General features: G+C 41.1%; 1 protein-coding gene across 3 annotated transcripts in view; it reads right to left on the bottom strand.

Annotated features, from left to right (window-relative positions):
• The window catches only part of LOC138981943 (hexokinase-2-like), a 69162-nt gene that overhangs the window by 48885 nt on the left and 951 nt on the right, over positions 1-19326 (bottom strand). The window contains exon 1 of one of the 3 annotated variants that reach the window (XM_070355126.1): positions 14340-14538. The exons of 1 other annotated variant lie outside the window; for it this stretch is intronic. In XM_070355126.1, coding sequence (XP_070211227.1) covers positions 14340-14414 — 75 coding nt within the window. In that variant the 5' untranslated portion in view covers positions 14415-14538. Of the gene's footprint in view, positions 1-1075; positions 1899-14339; positions 14539-19326 lie in introns of those variants that run through there. One more of the 3 variants, XM_070355122.1, reaches the window with a different exon arrangement.

Raw genomic sequence — 19326 nt, 5'->3', positions numbered from 1 at the left:
GAAAGGTGAATGCTCGCCTAATAGGCTACTGAGCTTTACTGGCCGATGTGAATGCGTTATACATGGTGTGTAAAAAATGTCTGTTTGTCTGTCTGTCTGTAAAAAATTCCATTTCAAACGGCAGAAATTAATATGTAAGCGCCTGGGGCTATATCTAGATTAGGCGCATAAAAATGATCACAATAATAATAATAATAATAAATGAGGCTTAACATTAAGATCCGGGAATCGGTTTACGACGACGTAACTGTGGACACGGTAGCTCCCCTCCGTAAAGTGGCGTAACCACAGAATGGCCGAGCCGGATTACGCCGTCAAAAAGCGTTATTGTAGTCTCTGTCAAAAATATAAATTTGCAAACAGGCCAATTTCAAATAAACTTCAAAGCACGATATATAGAAGGCAAACTATAAAGGAAGTAGCAGTCGGTGCATGTGGTGTGTGTGTGGTGTGTGGTGTGTGTGTGTGTGTGTGTGTGTGGGGGGGATGTGGGTGTGTGTGTGTGAGAGAGAGAAAGATAAATACAGAGAGAAAGAGAGACGAAATCAATCATTGTCATTGAAAATGAAAGTCAATAAAATGTGAAAGTCCCATGAATATGATGGAAGGAATGAAGTACAAACAGGTAATAACGATTACCGAAACAAATGAAAGAGACACCAAAACCCTTTTCTGTAAAGGTTCATTGATCAATACTATTTAAAACTACAAGGGTCAGCGAAAAACATTACTACACGGGCAGTATTTGAATTATATGCAATTCACTCAGGCAAACAGCTCCTAGAATGGCATTTATTACTTTAACGGAAACTCCGAGCTTTCAACGACAAATGGCTCCTGGCGATCGTTGAAGCAGCAAACGAACAAAAAAAAAGAAGTTTAATCTTCTTCCTTTCAGTTTCACCATTTCAATGTGTCCATGGTAAAGATCGATATATGGAATTTCTGGTAAATACGTCTGACGAACGTTCCAAAAACGTAACTTAACAGACATAAACGATCCACAAACTAAACATTCTTGTGGTTTGTTTTTTTATTCGTGAATGTTGAAAGTAACAGAAAAAGAGTCACTTACTTTGCGCCCAAAGAGCCTCCTGGTGGGAGGCAGCTTTTTGACCTGATCCACCTGCCCCACGTGAAGGCTGAAGATGAAGTGGAACATCTCGGTCACCCAATCGCGGAGCACATCCAGCAAATTCAATAGCGCGGTCAACATTGTGCAGCTTTATACACACTCGCCCAACTCTACAATGAACTTAGTTTTCCTTGTTCAAGGTGAAAATAAACTCGAGTGAGGATTAAAGTTCCGCCTAGCTGACGACTTAAAGTTTCAATCTAGACCGAAGGCGAAGAGTTTTGTTTTCGTCTTCTCGTCAAGTAGCGGGTCTAGGCTTCCTGGTAGAGTCACGGACTGTCAAGTCTTTGTGCGAACAGAACGGATCTTCACTGTGTGAACGACACACTGACAAACGTACACAATGTCAGTCAATGGAAATGGTAGTGCTTATAACGGGCAGACTCAAAGGCGCCCCCAGTGGAAGCACCGTGCAAAACGTCCGTGTTTCCAAGAAAGAGTTGAACGACTGCTCTCTGGTTGGTTGTGTCACAATGAATAAGCTCAATGCAGAAAGGACAGGACCAAAACACAACCTCTCTCCCAGGACAGAAGATGCAGGTAAACAAAGACGGATCAAACCAAGTCCAAACCGTCCGCTCTGGCTACGCAACAGTCAATGAGTACAAACGTACGTCACGAGTGCCAAGACCCTTGGGGCAACCAAGAGATCGAGGGACATCTACAGGCGATTGGTCACCTTCACGGCAAATGGCCAATTGTCTTACGCAGGTGAAAAGGTGACACTATAAGCTTTTGCCGCCGTGACGGTCACCCAAGTCCACAAGTGAAACGTTTTCTGCTCAGTCAAGCGAGGATATATATATACGCTCTTGGGTCGACCTTGCAGGCTTTGGCAGTGCCCTTTATCACACACAGTCACACCTCCAAGGGGGGTAATTATGCATTCGGAATTTTGTTCCGATGACGAAACGTGTTAAAGATGCCTTCCTTCCCATGTTTATTATCGTGTAAACTACTCCTTAGGCCAAAAACGGTACTGTATTTTTAAAAGATGCCTTTATTCATAATCAAACCCTGCAAACGAGTATGTTGGAGGGATCAGAAAAAAGGAGATCGGGAAGGGTCTACGACAGAAGCTCGAACGACAAAAGCTCGAACGACAAAAACTCGAACGACATAAGCTCGAACGGAAAAAAGCTCGAACGACAAATGCTGACACAAAAGCAGATAACAACAAGTTTACCCTCCCTCATGTCAGCTGCCAGCTTGTATGCGCCTGATTTCCCTTCTGATGTCGTCCTACAAAGCTGCCAGGGTCTGGGAATTGTTGCCGTATATTCTATCCTTTTGTCGGACACCGGATCGGGATGGGAGTGCACGCCTCAAGCCGATTCTATTTAGCCCTACTTGGTCAAGTAAATTCCCGTACCTCAGACCACTTCTCATAAATGCGAGGAGTCAAAATGAAGAGTACAGCGTCCAATAATATGGCGAATCAGGATTTTAACTTGAGAACTGATTAACAGAAAAGGACAAACCAGAAAGCCCAAACATTTGAAGAATATATTCTAATCAGTCGTACAAGAACAAAAAGCGTCCTGAATTTCAAACTTACTAAAAGTTACTTTCTATACCTCTCGGATGCCAAAGCAGAAGAACAGTATGTATATTGAGCACAACAAAAAAGAAACAAGCGCAGCAAACACACAAATAAACAAAAACGTCCAACAAACAAATTTGAGGACACTGAAGAATGGCACTGAGATTTCAAGCAATGTGCAACACAAAACGAATATTCCCGCACACTCAAACTTACAACTGATGACGTACACCCTTATTTGTTTTTGTATTTAATACTTGAGTTTGTTGTGCCTGTGTCTGTTGTTGTAGTTGTTGTAGGGAGTATGCAGTTAAACTGGAATGAATTCCAATTTTTTTTTTATAGTGGGCAAACAACCAAATCGACAGGAATTACTAATCCTTGTTGCACCACTACAGTCACGGCTTTGGAGCAGATTATCGCCCCTGGCCCGATTAGCAGTCAGCCACCTGGTTTCCACGGTCATTAAACTTTCGGAGAGGGAGTGGTGAGTCAAAGCAATAACATACATTTTCGTCGAAACTATTGTTGTTTTGGGGCCCGTTTTCTGCATACTTTTGACTGACCTCTCTGATAACATACTGGAGCCAAAAGTCATGTCTTTGATATCTTGCAAGCTATTGGCCATGCAATCTGTTATCGTCAGTGATAAGATCACTGTTATTCACAGTACTAGAGGACACCTACCAATAAAGGACTCTTTTGTGGTCTATCATCTTGACCAAACTATACCTTTCACGACGGGGCACATTGCAGACATTGCAAGGGTGTCCTTTCATCACACTGATGTATAGTCGACCCTGCCCTTGCGACCACCTCTCAAAAGCGACCACCTGCCTCCAACCATCACTCCCAAAGATCTCAGACGAGTTTTTCTTCTGTATAATTCACCTTTTCATAACAACCACCTGTCTACGGGGACCACTTTCGGTCGGTCCCTTGGGTGGTCGTTGCAGACAGGTTCCACTCTACCACTGGACATGTACTTGCAAAATGTTCACTCTCCTCTCCCTCACAGTCCATACCCAACGTGACCATGAATAAAAGCAATAAAATAATACTATCGTGCGGATGACGCAAGCAGGGAGAGGGCAGCGAACGGTCACCAGAGGACACACGGCCATCGGAGGACAAGCCAGATTTATGGTCGGGGGCGGGAGGGCAGGCAAGGCCGAGGGTCAGCATGTCGTAACCTACTTTCCCGATGCCTTGTCCTTCAGAGAAACTACAAAGGTTTGTACCCCTCGGGTACACCTACTGCCCTACATTACAAATCTCGTTACATTTTTTTCATGACACCCGATACGCATGTCCTTAGGCCTCTGTTTTTATTTTTATTTTGGATATCAAAGTTGGTAGCTTTTTGTTTCCACATGGGGGATGGAGTGGGGGAGGAGGGAGAGATTTTCGTTTGATGTATATTGACCAATTTGTAGAATTTGTTTGTTTGTTTGTTTGTTTATTTGTTGCTTAACGTCCAGCCGACTACGCAGAGCCATATCAGGACGAGGAAGGGGGGGATGAAGGGGGCCACTTGTCAAGCGATTCCTGTTTACAAATGCACTAACCCATTACTTGTGTCCCAGCAGGCTTTAGTAAAACTAAATTAATACCTACTGGAAGATTACCAGTTTCCAGTATGTTAAAATAGGCTTAACCTATCTACTGCTGGACCCACATCAGAACACTAACAGATTAAACTATACATGAATCGCGAGACAAGCGGCAAGAGAAGAGATTTTTGGAAAAAATACAGGTGAATGAGCAAGAAGGCAGAAAAAAGAAAAGAATTCATGAAGAAAAAGAGAGCATGACAGGAAAGAAGAACCAAAAATCTACCTAACAGCAAACTAGAAAGCTCCTGCGGTTCCAAAAACAGGAGGGGCCTTTAATTTCATAACCGCAGTGCCCCACTGCGGGAATTTGTAGAATTCTTCCAATTACACCCAAAAGAATTAATAAAACGGTTCCCGACAAAACCAATAAAATGTTCAGTTTTGAGTCGAAAGAAACTTGGATAGCAAAGATCGCAAAACACTGTGTAAAACAACGATAATAAACACACACACATTTTAAATATTAGACAGACACACAAATGTCTGAACAAGACACACCACATAACTGACTTTACACAATATTATTATACTGGTCTAGTACCCTGACAGGGAATACAATATGTGTATACATGTACAGAAATTATGAGGAATGACTTGCTTCACGCTTCGTCGCCTCGAGGTGTAAACGTTGATTGAATCAGCAAGATTATTCTGCAGTGATTATAAATGTTCATGAATCAGTCTAACTGTCTATACATTTAGCACATGATACTTGATAGGCTTCAACTAACACAGATTATTACATATACACTCTTCAAAAAAAGTTAAGGATCGGTTGAAAAAACGGATCTAATTATAAAAAAAAATACCAAAAAATTAAACATCGACATAATAATTAAAAGATTAATGTGTTTGAATTAACAAATGAACAATGAGTCTTGACCTAGAATTTTGTTCGGCAGGCAGAGTTATTTCCCTTTGTGGGACTTCTTAAAAGCTTCTGCATTTTGGAAGAAAAAGGGTGTTTTTTATAGCCCCATGAAATTTGCGGAACGCATGCCAGGGCAAAAGGTTGTGATGCACGTGCTACAACAGGGTCCTGGCTATGAACATCGCTCACCAGCTTGTATTTAAAGGTTGACACGCTGACACAATAATGCACAGTAGCAACATGCCCCCACGAAGAAAACTGAGCGATTTGGATAGAGGAAAGGCAATAGGATGGCTACAAGACGGTGTTGCTGCCAGGCAAGTGGCCCAGAGGCTTGCAGTGGCTCCCTCTGTCATCATCAGACTAAAACAGAGATTCCACGCAACTGGAAGAGTGCAGGAGCGACAACGTTCTGGTCGGCCCAGAGTCACCACACAAAGAGAGGATCGCTTCATTCAGAGGCAGGCCATGCAACAAAGAATGGCTACGGCAAACAACATTAGGCAACGCCTGCAAGCTACCACCAACACTGTTGTTAGTGGTCAGACGATCCGAAACCGCTTACACAACTTTGGCTTGCGTGCAAGGCGTCCAGTCCGAGAAACAACCCTGACTGCTAATCACCGAGCAGCTCGCCGAGCCTGGTGCACTCAACATGTGAGGTGGCAACGTCAGCAGTGGGCTCAGGTGTTGTTTACAGATGAGTCCCGCTTTTGCTTGGAACCTGCTGATGGTCGCATCCGAGTGTGGAGGCGTCGCGGAGAGCGCTTCGCAGAAGGCGCTGTTCTGGAACGACAGCGTTTTGGCGGAGGCTCTGTGATGGTCTGGGGATGGATCAGCACACGTCTAAGGACACCTCTGTACCATGTAGTGGGCAACTTGACCGGTGTCCGCTACCAGAATGAGATCCTGCAACCCCTGGTCGTTCCAGCCCTCCAAGCGATCGGCCCTCGTGCGATTCTTCAGGATGACAACGCACCTCCACATCGCTCTGCAGCTGTAAACACCTTCATCCAGCAGGCCAGGGTCAACAGAATGTTGTGGCCAACAGCCCGGACCTGAACCCCATAGAGCACATGTGGGAGGAGCTTTGTCGTCGGGTACAGCAACATCACCCTCCTCCTGCCAATCTGGGTCAACTGCTGCAATGGCTCCAGCAGGAGTGGAATGGAATTCATATGCAACCTGATCCACTCCATGCACCAACGATGTGTTGAATGCCGGGAAGCCAATGCATAGCCCCTCCATAGGAGCCTAAATTGATGACGTCACTGCAATAAAGTCTGTGGACTCCATAAAGTCTCTCATTTCTAATGCATGGACCGCGCATAGAGCCTTATGTCGGCCATAAAGTTATAGTAGGCCCCTCCTTTCAATAAGAGTTATGGAACCCGCTATTGGAGCATTTAAAATGGCGGCTGCTTTCATGCCGATTCAGGATGAGAAGAAATTTGAGAAGCAACCGGATCTTTCTTGACCGCCTACATCCACTGAATCGTTACGACGACATGGAACTGTACAGAAAATTCCGCTTTCGTCGGCAGGACATTTTTGCAATCACGGATGAACTGTAAGAGCAACTCGAACTGCCGAATCGAAAGGGTGCATTGCCGCCGGTTTTGCGGGTTATATTGACTTTGGGTCAGTTTTTACGCGTGCGGATCTTTTCAAGATGTGTGTGGCGAACTGATCGCAGTACATAATAATAATGATAATAACAATAATAATACGGGAATTTATAACATCAAACACAGCATGCAGAACCAGCAAGAGAATGACTTATACCTTTATGGCGAGGGTACCCGAATGGATATAGTTTCCAAACCACGAAAGCCAAGTTTTATCAGGAGACGGGCTTTCCAAACTGTCTGCGGCAAATGGTGTAAAACTGACCCGCCGCGAAGCATCACAAAGCTTGACGCATGCGCAGAGACACAGGATGACAGGGAATCCCTTCCACTATTTACGTGTTAAAAATAGAGCCGCTCTTAGCTATGTTTGTTTGTTTGTTTGTTTATTTGTTGCTTAACGTCCAGCCGACTACGCAGAGCCATATCAGGACGAGGAAGGGGGGGATGAAGGGGGCCACTTGTCAAGCGATTCCTGTTTACAAATGCACTAACCCATTACTTGTGTCCCAGCAGGCTTTAGTAAAACTAAATTAATACCTACTGGAAGATACCAGTTTCCAGTATGTTAAAATAGGCTTAACCTATCTACTGCTGGACTTACATCAGAACACTAACAGATTAAACTATACATGAATCGCGAGACAAGCGGCAAGAGAAGAGATTTTTGGAAAAAATACAGGTGAATGAGCAAGAAGGCAGAAAAAAGAAAAGAATTCATGAAGAAAAAGAGAGCATGACAGGAAAGAGGAACCAAAAATCTACCTAACAGCAAACTAGAAAGCTCCTGCGGTTCCAAAAACAGGAGGGGCCTTTAATTTCATAACCGCAGTGCCCCACTGTGGGATCTTAGCTATGGCAGGCACTATTTCACCTCATGCATGCGGACCGCTGAGTTCTATAGTGCGTTTCATAGCTATGCGCTCCACAGCGCTATGAAATCCTAAAAGTATGGAAGGGCTATACATTCGGCCCCTGGCACACAACGGAGGGCACACGCGTTATTGACACTGATTCACATTGCTGTGAATTCCATTTTCGAGGGTTGTCACGTTTGACACACTCTAGCTAAATTGTCGCTGCCGCGTTCGATCTTTGCTTTGTTTGTCATTACTCCTTGGTTGTTCAATTATATAATTTTTTTTAAATGAAAGAATTCGGTCTTGTCTGTTTTGTGTGGCGTGCTTGTAAAAAAGTGATCCTTAACTTTTTTTGAAGAGTGTAGAGTTACGTTTTTAGTTTTTGTTCCTTCAAGTTTCACAGCCAGGCTGGCCTCAGAGGATCTTACTCAAATCATAGGCACACAACACAGGTTTTTTTCTTCTTTTTTTTCTCCAAAATGTTTGTTTAATCAATCAATAAACACGTGATAACAAGCATGGTAACTGTGTGTTTTCTGTTTGTACACATACTTTCTCATTTACATGCTTTACCTTAAATCAGAGACAATAAACAATTTGTTTCTAATTAATAAAACGTCAGACTAACGAAATCTCAAAAAAACATGATTTCCAAAAATAATTTCCAGTGTTAATCGTGAATCGTTTTTTTTTTTTTAAATGCTTACGCACATCTTTGCGATTAAAATAATATGATTAATCTTCTTCATATTTTTGCTGTTACTTTTAATACCAAAAAGCACATCAGTAACATTCAACCTAATTCTTTCGCCAATGTTTACTAATATGTACATTTCAATATATTTCCAAAACCTGAGCACGGTTGGGCATTCAAAGAAAAAATGCTCCAATACATCAAGTTCATCCTCACAATATGTACAGTTTTTATCAGCCTTCACTTTCATTTTACACAATAAAATATTAGTTGGATAAATGTTTGCAATATTTTCCAATGCAGTACACGTAATCGAACTTCACTAGTGACAGTGGCTGCTAAGTTCCAATTTTTTTTGTCAATTTCAAATCCTAACTTTCTTCTCCAAAATCCTTCTGAACAGAGTGGGCTGTATTTTTTTCCTACGAGAATCTTTCGAATTTCTTTTACTGATCTCACTTTTTTTCCACAAAAGGTCGGAATGTCACAGACTGAACAATTTACATCATCTATAGCTATGTACAGCTGTACGAACAACATTGTACTCAAGCAATCTATTTGCAGTGTAGCCAGTTCTTTCACACACTTCTTCATAGGAAGCAAAACGTCCATTCTCACACACATCGCTCACATACATTATACCACTTTTAATCCAATCCGCAAAAAAGAGTGGGTTACCTTGACAAATTATATCTTTGTTGTTCCACAACAAACCCGATACAGAATTACCATTATCGACTTGATTATTATCAAGCCATGCCTTCAACACAGCGGACCAAAATTCCGACTTAATACTGTCCAATCCTGTAAATGGTTTGCTATTAATGTTCGCAAAAAAACATTCAAAGCGACTCCAAAAACGGAAAAACAGTGCTTTTGGGAGCCATGACCATTTCTGGTCTTCATTAGACAGAGTTAGGTTCACAACCCAGCTTAACAAAAAGGAACACTGCATCTGTCGCAAATCAATCATATTCAATCCACCTTGCTTAACTTTGTTACATAAAACAGTTCTTTTCACCTTTTCAAATGCCTTCCTGTTGCAGTCTTTTTTGCGCCACACGAAGCGAAACATTAACCTATTAATTTCAGTTAGAATGTCGTCTGGTACAAGCAGCGCCTGCATTATAAAGACAAAATGTGGCAGAATAAACGTTTTAAATACACAGACTTTACCAATAATGCTCAAATTCTTTTTCTCCCACATGCAGATGAGCCTTTTCGCAACATTCACTCTCTCTTCCCAATTCTTTCTCACTTTTGACGCACGCATGTAATTACAGAAATATACACCCAGAATTTTCATTTTGTCTGTACATGCAAAACCGCAACACTCATTCCTACAGTTCTTCCATGACCCAAACCACATTAGCTTGGATTTTTGGTGATTTATGTTCAAACCTGATATTTCCGAAAATGTATAAATCAAAACCAGGGCTTGGAACATGACAACACTATGTTATTCGGGAGGAAAACAGTAGACCAGGCCGGAGGTCTTATCTGGCCCCTCTCTAACTGATCTTCCTCTGAAAAGATTGCCAACTTTGAATGCTACCTGCTTCAAATCATCTGAGAACAAGTGCAACACACACTTGCATTAACTACAAAATATTGTAACAGAAGAAGAGAACGATTCTCCTTGCGGTTCCCACTTATCATTCTGCTGTAAGTGTAAGTGTAAATTACATGTATTACCAAAATAAAACTGAAACATGTCATACAAATTCAACTTCATACATGTAGTACTGGTAGTAGAGTTTGTTTGTCTGTGGGTTTTGTGTGTGGGTGTTCTTATTGGTTACTAGACAGTAAGAGATGGGGAACTCTATTAACCCTTACACTGGTGCAATTCTGTAACACATGTCACATAGCCACTGGTGAATTAACAGAGAGAAAAATAACAAAAAACGGTCATATAGGTTTTCGCATCCATGGGAGGTAATCGGAACCGACCAAACAGACTGAGCCAGTAGCGCGACATATGTCGTGACAACCAGGTGACAGTATACGTAAAGTAGCGCGACATATGTCGCGACAACCAGCCTAAGGGTTAACAGCAGGGGAGAACAGGAAGGGGGTGAGTCCACTCCTGCAATGGCAAGAGTCACCTTGAAGAGTACTCAGTTTTGTGTGTAGTAGGGGAGAGAACCCAGGAAAATACACGATCACTAAGCCAAGCAGAGTTGTTCTTATTTACCAATAGGCACAGAACCACAGCTCTGATTCACTTCCCCCATGCAGTTGTGTACTATGCTAAGTGTGCTCTACACAAAATGTGCAGTCTCCACTGAGAATAAATGGCACTAGCCAAATGTTAAAGAGCTATATTATCACAAGCTGAAGAGGGTAGGCATACAATAACATTTAGAAAAAAAACCACCTTTCATGATATTTTTTGGGGGCATAAGCTGGAGACAGCATTTCAAACCATGCAATGGCAAATACATGCAAGGATATTTTTACCTTTTAAATCTAATATTTTTACTTCATCTGACCACTCTGTGCTATAAGTACATGTATTGTGGCTGATCAAGCCAAATACAGAGATGGCCTTACTTGCGTTTTCTAAAGAATGTCTAATGCTATTGTGAGTGCATTACTTTGATGAATGTCTCACTCTATCATCATATCAACTCTTTTGTTTCATTTCTTTTAATAATATGAATTGCAAGAAACACTTAAAATCTAAACTAAAATTATTAAGCAGCAAAGGATGCAACCATATAGCCCAGGAACCCTCAATTAGACAGTTTCTCCTTAAACTACAGACTGCTTCCTTTATGCACCTTCTTCAACGTTACACACAAAACCTGAGATCATGACATTTTAAGAGCCTAACAGAACACACACACATAATTTTGTTTGAAAGATGATGCAAAGTATTGCAATCTGGATTTCAAAGATGATCTCTCGACTCTTGAAATGAAAATGCTGGAATTCAGACAGTTGGCAGAAAATCTCACACCTGAGCACATCAATGACAACGAGGGCTTTAATCATGACAGATAATCACCACAGGTAGCCCGTATAACAACTGCCAGCATAGCAAGATAAAAATGAAGCATGTCTAGTTGCATGGATATTCAATAGAAAATGACAATACGGTCATATCGTCACATAGCTATGCCGGCAGCTTCACTGTCCTCAGTAAACATATAATTATATACAGGGTGACCCAAAAAAAAGAGTACCCAAACAAAACGTCATAAATTGAACAAAAATAAAGCAATCTTCATAAAATTTATTTACACACACAAGTAGCCTCTGCATGATTTGCACAGAAAATTTTAGCATTCTAGCTTGTCTTTCAGGAAAGTTATGCTCATTCTACAGAACATGCTCCAAATGGCCTCCGCGCCGATTCAGGCAAACTTGAACTTGCCGCGCAAAGTTATCAATCACCCGCACACACTCCTGTTGCGAGATTCCGCGAATGGTTGTTGTGATGGCTCACTTGAGTTCTGCGATTGTCTGTGGGTTGTTCCTGTAGACGTTGTCTTTCAGGAACCCCCAAAGATAGAAATCTGGGGGATTTAAATCCGGGGGAGGCCATTTGGAGCATGTTCTGTAGAATGAGCATAACTTTCCTGAAAGACAAGCTAGAAGTAGAACACTAACATTTTTTGTTGAAATCATGCAGAGGCTACTTGTGTGTGTAAATAAATTTTATGAAGATTGCTTTATTTTTGTTCAATTTATGACGTTTTGTTTGGGTACTCTTTTTTTTGGGTCACCCTGTATATATATGATTTAAAAGCCAACATCCTCTCTGACAGCGGTGAAGGAGAACCGGTCATTCTTTCTTCTTCGTAACTGCAGCCTCATGACGTGTGCAGCTGATAGTGATATATCATCTCAAATATATCATCAATTTTATTTGTTTCATTTATTCATTTACCAGCAGGGGCGGACGAGGGGGGGGGGTTTCTGGGGTTTCCGGACCCCCCCCCCCCCCCGCCAAAATTTTTTTTTAAAAATTAGTGGTTTTTTGGGTTGAGTTTCAATTTTGGGGGTATTAATCAGTGACAAAATCTGCTGCCTGAAACTGGTAATGTTCATCCTCAGAATGCACCAGATTGCACCATTTTGCATCCTTTTTTCAAGCTAGCAAGCTAGGCGCTTCGCGCCGTCGGCTCGGCGCTTCGCGCCTTCACACCCATATCTTCACAACATACTTTTGGAAACCCCCCCCCATAAAATGAACTGATCCGCCCCTGACCAGTAACCATTGATCACAGACTTGAAGCAGACCCATAAAATATAATTATTTTACAATTACGGAATAGTTGATCCGTGCATGCAATGCACCCTAAAAGTATCCACTCCGTTGGTAAATAATTCAAGAAATTATGATGATTCATTGATTGTGGTTGGGCTGGTCTCAGTCAATGATATGACTCACAAACAATAAAGTGAAACGATCTTCTCCCCTTCATAGATTGTGTGAGCATGTATTAGATCATTAACATAAACACTGTGATTCATCTCTGATCAAGATGACATTTTTTATGCCCTCTGTACAAACTCCTGCTTCACCCTGTAATCATGAAAATTGAAATGATGAACATCAGTTCGAATTTGCTACTTGATTAAATTAATGATCAAAAATCCTGCTTAATACTTCCCGATCCCCGCCAAACCCATAGCACATGTGTGTCAATTGTCATGAATAGAAAAGACATGCCGCTTTTCATGCATTTTAGTTTTTACCCTGAAGCTAAAAATATGACTCAGAAGGAGATGTGTCTTTTTTACATTTAGTCAAGTTTTGACTAAATGTTTTAACATAGAGGGGGGAATCGAGATGAGGGTCGTGGTGTATGTGTGTGTCTGTGTGTGTGTGTAGAGCGATTCAGACTAAACTACTGGGCCGATCTTTATGAAATTTGACATGAGAGTTCCTGGGTATGATATCCCCGGACGTTTTTTTCTTTTTTTCGATAAATACCTTTGATGACGTCATATCCGGCTTTTTGTAAAAGTTGAGGCGGCACTGTCACACCCTCATTTTTCAATTAAATTGATTGAAATTTTGGCAAATCAATCTTCGATGAAGGCCGGGGTTTGCTATTGCATTTCAGCTTGGTGGCTTAAAAACTAATGAGTGAGTTTGGTCATTAAAAATCGGAAACTTGTAAATTAAAACTATTTTTTTATTAAACGATCCAAAAACAATTTCATCTTATTCTTCGTCATTTTCTGATTCCAAAAACATATAAATATGTTATATTTGGATTAAAAACAATCTCTGAAAATTAAAAATATAAAAATTATGATCAAAATTAAATTTTCGAAATCGATTCAAAAACTATTTCATCTTATTCCTTGTCGGTTCCTGATTCCAAAAACATATAGATATGATATGTTTGGATTAAAAACACGCTCAGAAAGTTAAAACGAAGAGAGGTACAGTAAAGCGTGCTATGAAGCACAGCGCAACCGATGCCGCGCCAAACAGGCTCGTCACTTTCACTGCCTTTTGCACTAGCGGCGGACTACGTTCAGCCGGTTTCATTCTGTGAGTTCCACAGCTTGACTAAATGTAGTAATTTCGCCTTACGCGACTTGTTTTAAATTCAAATCTCAACAACTGCCTCGGATACTCACACACATGCCGATCGAGAAAAAGCTGATGACAATTACACACCAGTCAGTAGACAATAAAACAGAACATACACGCACGTGCATTCCGGAAGTAAGACAGCGGTACTTAATTGTATGCAAATTCAATCATGACTTGTCTTTAATAAGTCGTATAAAAATCAACGAACCGTCTGCACTCAGTTTCGACAGAGAAAGCAGCGATCATCCCACACGTTCACTGAGTACAAACTCATCAACAACGCAGGTAGCCAAGCAGAACAAAGCATACACAGGAAGTACACTGTATCGGCCCTCGGCGAATGCGCTCAACATAAACAAAAGGGCACATGTTTCATGAATGAAAATGGTATCCGGTGATGATGAAACCCCCATCCGATTATGTACTCACCGCGTTCTTGTCCACGGGGACGATGTAAGGATCGAACTTTCGCCATTGACGATTCTGAACATCCGCCACCGACATGATGAGTGGTAAGGAAATGCCACAACACACTGAGCAGTGACCGGCTTTTTCCCCAAGTGTAAGGAGCTTCAAGGTCAGTCGGTCAGGGACGGTACACTACGTCTCGTCGAATCTCGTGGTCAAAACACGCCGTGTGTGCTTTCTCGTCTCTCCCGCGCTGTGTGTTTGTAGTTTTTGTTCTTTTTATATTTAGTCAAGTTTTGACTAAATATTTTAACATCGAGGGGGAATCGAAACGAGGGTCGTGGTGTATGTGCGTGTGTGCGTGTGTGTGTGTGTCTGTGTGTGTGTGTGTGTAGAGCGATTCAGACTAAACTACTGGACCGATCTTTATGAAATTTGACATGAGAGTTCCTGGGTATGAAATCCCCGAACGTTTTTTTCATTTTTTTGATAAATGTCTTTGATGACGTCATATCCGGCTTTTCGTGAAAGTTGAGGCGGCACTGTCACGCCCTCATTTTTCAACCAAATTGGTTGAAATTTTGGTCAAGTAATCTTCGACGAAGCCCGGGGTTCGGTATTGCATTTCAGCTTGGTGGCTTAAAAATTAATTAATGACTTTGGTCATTAAAAATCTGAAAATTGTAAAAAAAAATAAAAATTTATAAAACGATCCAAATTTACGTTTATCTTATTCTCCATCATTTGCTGATTCCAAAAACATATAAATATGTTATATTCGGATTAAAAACAAGCTCTGAAAATTAAATATATAAAAATTATTATCAAAATTAAATTGTCGAAATCAATTTAAAAACACTTTCATCTTATTCCTTGTCGGTTCCTGATTCCAAAAACATATAAATATGATATGTTTGGATTAAAAACACGCTCAGAAAGTTAAAACAAAGAGAGGTACAGAAAAGCGTGCTATCCTTTTTAGCGCAACTACTACCCCGCTCTTCTTGTCAATTTCACTGCCTTTGCCATGAGCGGTGGACTGACGATGCTACGAGTATACGGTCTTGCTGAAAAATGGCATTGCGTTCAGTTTTATTCTGTGAGTTCGACAGCTACTTGACTAAATATTGTATTTTCGCCTTACGCGACTTGTTTTTTTCGCTCTCGGCTCGCTGCCAAGTTATGAATGAACGGCAACCGCGTGTGACGGTTGAGCAGCACAATGCGGGATGAAATCAGCGGGATCGCGCAAAGCAGACAAGTAAATTGCTGGTTGGTTGGGATTGAAAACTAGGGAGTGGCTGTCGTGGAGATGTGCCGGAAGTGTTACAGCCTTGCGTGAAGGGAGATAGAAACGAAACAAGCATCCATTATTGTATGGCTCAGTTGATACTGACAGGAGTACGACCAGTTGCAGACGATCCCGTGTTATCGGCAGTGTTTGTTATCGACTACACACGGAAGACATCGTGGGGCCGTGCGGACCCATGCTTCTCAAAGAAGGAAAAATATGCATACCGCCCTTCCGTAGACCCATGCTTTCCAAAGAAGCAAAAACGTGCATCCCCTTCCGTAGACGCCGCGGTTAAATTTCCGCGAGAAGTAATTAAATTACATTATTAATTTAATTATTACAGTGCGGACTAAAGCTCCTCAAAAAAGGAAAAACGTGAATAACCTTCGGTAGATGTTATTGTTATGTATTAATTTCGCTCCACGCGACTTGCTTATCAACTCCAACAGATCGTATAAAATGATGTTCAGAGCCAATACCTGAAGGTTTGTGACTTCTCTCCCTAGTTTTTATGTAACGGTTCCTTCAGTTTGAGAAACATGGGTCCGCACGGCCCCACGATGTCTTCCGTGTGTAGTCTAAATTTGACCTTTGTTTTTTTTTTAATTACTTCTCGCTGAAATTTAATTTATTTATTTATTTATTTATTAAGGAGATTTCTATAGCGCATAACTAAAAGCACTATGCGCTTTACAATATCACTAGGTATAAGCACACGCAAACATACTCTGATTAAATAGAACTTAGGCTAACAAGACAATACTAAAAACACTAAACATTTGAGTTCATACAAAAATAGAGAATTAAATTAAATACTGGACAAACAATTAAAAAAAAAAAAAAAGCTTAAGGCCTACACCGACTACAGTGGACTATTTCGAATACAAAAATTTAGTTATCAATAAAAGGCAGTGCATAAAACTCCATAATCCTAAAAAGGTCGATCAAATAAAAAACATAAAAGACTATTTAACTATCATTACTTCGTAAAAAAATAATAAACAGGGTATACAAAGCTGTAATTTTTAACAACAAATCTAAAAAGATTTTCATGCCATATTGCACAACACATTTTAACACACACCCAACCTCACACAAGCAGACATAATTATCTTTTAGGACATAAGAGCTTTTTATGTGTCTGAGGCATTCTTAAAAGCTCATTAAAAAATTCTAACTATGGTTTAAGAGATATTTGCAATTAAACACCCTTCCGTCTGGGTCCACTGACACGGACCCACGACGACCGGCCGAGCCTCTGCCAAAATCAGTAACTTGTACTCCCGACTGAATGCTTTCCCGCCAAAATGACTGTTAATGGAGTATGATCAGAGGTAGGATTACTCCAGAGAGAGGACGCATGCATGTCAGTTTCTTGCCGCAAATGAAGCAAATTTGGGGTGTAATTCAATAGATTTTATCCCACATTCCGCGATTGAGTCATCCGAAACCTACGCAACGACGGAGTGGTTACGTCCGAGTAAAGACACTCGGACAGATTTTGCGATGAAATTCCTTTTTTTCCCCCATCACGAATTTGATCTCGTGAGTGGAATACGGCCGGTGTAGCGATGTGAGATTGGCCACTCTGTCTCCCACTAGGCCTTGTTGATCTTGTATAAACTCCACCGGCGCTGAACATAAAAACACCCTCCGATGATAGTACTGACGATCGACCTCGGTTCTCAACTTTACATTCATGGGGTAAAATGTGTCCTACCATTTTTACATTTAGTCAAGTTTTGACTAAATGATTTAACATATACGGGGAATCGAGATGAGGGTCGTGGTAAGGACTGGGTGGCCGAGTGGTAACGCACTTGCGCTCGGAAGCGAGAGGTTGCTAGTTCGACCCTGGGTCAGGGCGTTAGCAATTTTCTCCCCCCTTTCCTAATCAGTAGCCTAGGTGGTGGGTTCAAGTGCTAGTCTTTCGGATGAGACGAAAAACCGAGGTCCCTTCATGAACACTACATTGGGGTGTGCACGTTAAAGATCCCACGATTGACAAAAGGGTCTTTCCTGGCAAAATTGTATAGGCATAGATAAAAATGTCCACCAAAACTGATACCCGTGTGACTTGGAATAATAGGCCGTGAAAAGTAGGATATGCGCCGAAATGGCTGCGATCTGCTGGCCGATGTGAATGCATGATGTATTCTGTAAAAAAAATTCCATCTCACACGGCATAAATAAAATCCCTGCGCCTTGAATATGTGCGCGATATAAATTGCATTAACAAAATTTAAAAGATAAAAAAAATAAAAATACAAATAAATCCCTGCGCTTAGAACTGTACCCACGGAATACGCGCGATATAAGCCTCATATTGATTGATTGATACCTGTATGTATGTATCTATCTATATATTGATTGATTGATTGATATATATATATACGACTTGTGTCTGTGTGTGTGTGCGTGTGTGTGTGTGTGTGTGTGTCCGCGATGCACGCCCAAGGTTCTCGATGAATCTGTTTCAAATTTGGTGGGCATATTCAGGTAGACCCCGGACACAACCTGCTCGATGAGATATTTCAACACGTGCTCTCAGCGCGCAGCGCTGAACCGATTTTGGTTTTTCTCTGGATCCATTCCCAGTAACTCTTCCTTATCTTCTCCAGTGTTTTCAGCGTTTATCTCCCTTCCTTCGTGTGGCGTCAATCCACATTCCCGTTTCTATTTTTAGAAGGTCACTGTCGACAACGCTCAATCCATATTCCCGTTATACTATTTTTACTCTTCTCCAGTGTTTTGCGCGTTTATCTCCATTTCTTCGTGCGGTGCGCCGGCAAAGCCGGCGTGTCCCCGGCTTCGGCTCGACTTCTTCCCGGCGAAGCCGTACCCGGCGAAGCGGGTATTCATCTAGTGTATGAATGTATGTGTGTGTGTGTGTGTATAACGCGATTCCGAGAAAACTACTGGACCGATCTTCATGAAACTTCACATCAGAGTTCCTGGGTATGATATCCCCAGACGTTTTGTTCATTTTTTCGATAGATCTCTTTGATGACGTCATATCCGGCTTTTGAGGAAAATTGAGGCAGCACTGCCACTGTCACACCCTCATTTTTCAACTAAATTGATTGACATTTTGGTTAAGCGGCAATCTTTGACGAAGTTCGGACTATGGGATTGCATTTCAGCTTGGAAGCCTAAAAATTAGTTAATTAGTTTGCTCATTAAAGTTTGTCATTAAAATTGAATTTTCAGAAACAGATTAAAAAAAAAGGTTGCATTGTATTCCTCAACTTCTCTTGAATTCACAAATATATAAATATGTCATGTTTACTCTACAAATGTGATGAGAATGAAAGAAAATACTCGGTCTTCGCCGGGTATGGTTAGCCGAGACCATCTGAATGTAGTCTCGGCGATGATTGGTTTGTGGTGTTAATCTTGACTATAAATGTTTTTATATCGCTTCACGCGACTTGTTTTTATTTAAACTTAGACTTCTCAACTTCTCTTGAATTCACAAATATATAAATATGTCATGTTTACTCTACAAATGTGATGAGAATGAAAGAAAATACTCGGTCTTCGCCGGGTATGGTTAGCCGAGACCATCTGAATGTAGTCTCGGCGATGATTGGTTTGTGGTGTTAATCTTGACTATAAATGTTTTTATATCGCTTCACGCGACTTGTTTTTATTTAAACTTAGACTTTTTTTTAAATCTAATTCATCCAAAAATGTTTTTCTTCTCATTCAAGG

The sequence above is a fragment of the Littorina saxatilis genome, linkage group LG12, assembly GCF_037325665.1.
Source record: "Littorina saxatilis isolate snail1 linkage group LG12, US_GU_Lsax_2.0, whole genome shotgun sequence".
Lineage (NCBI taxonomy): Eukaryota > Metazoa > Mollusca > Gastropoda > Littorinimorpha > Littorinidae > Littorina > Littorina saxatilis.
The sequence above is the reverse complement of the archived record's forward strand: the minus strand, read 5'-3'. Positions and strand labels throughout refer to the sequence as shown.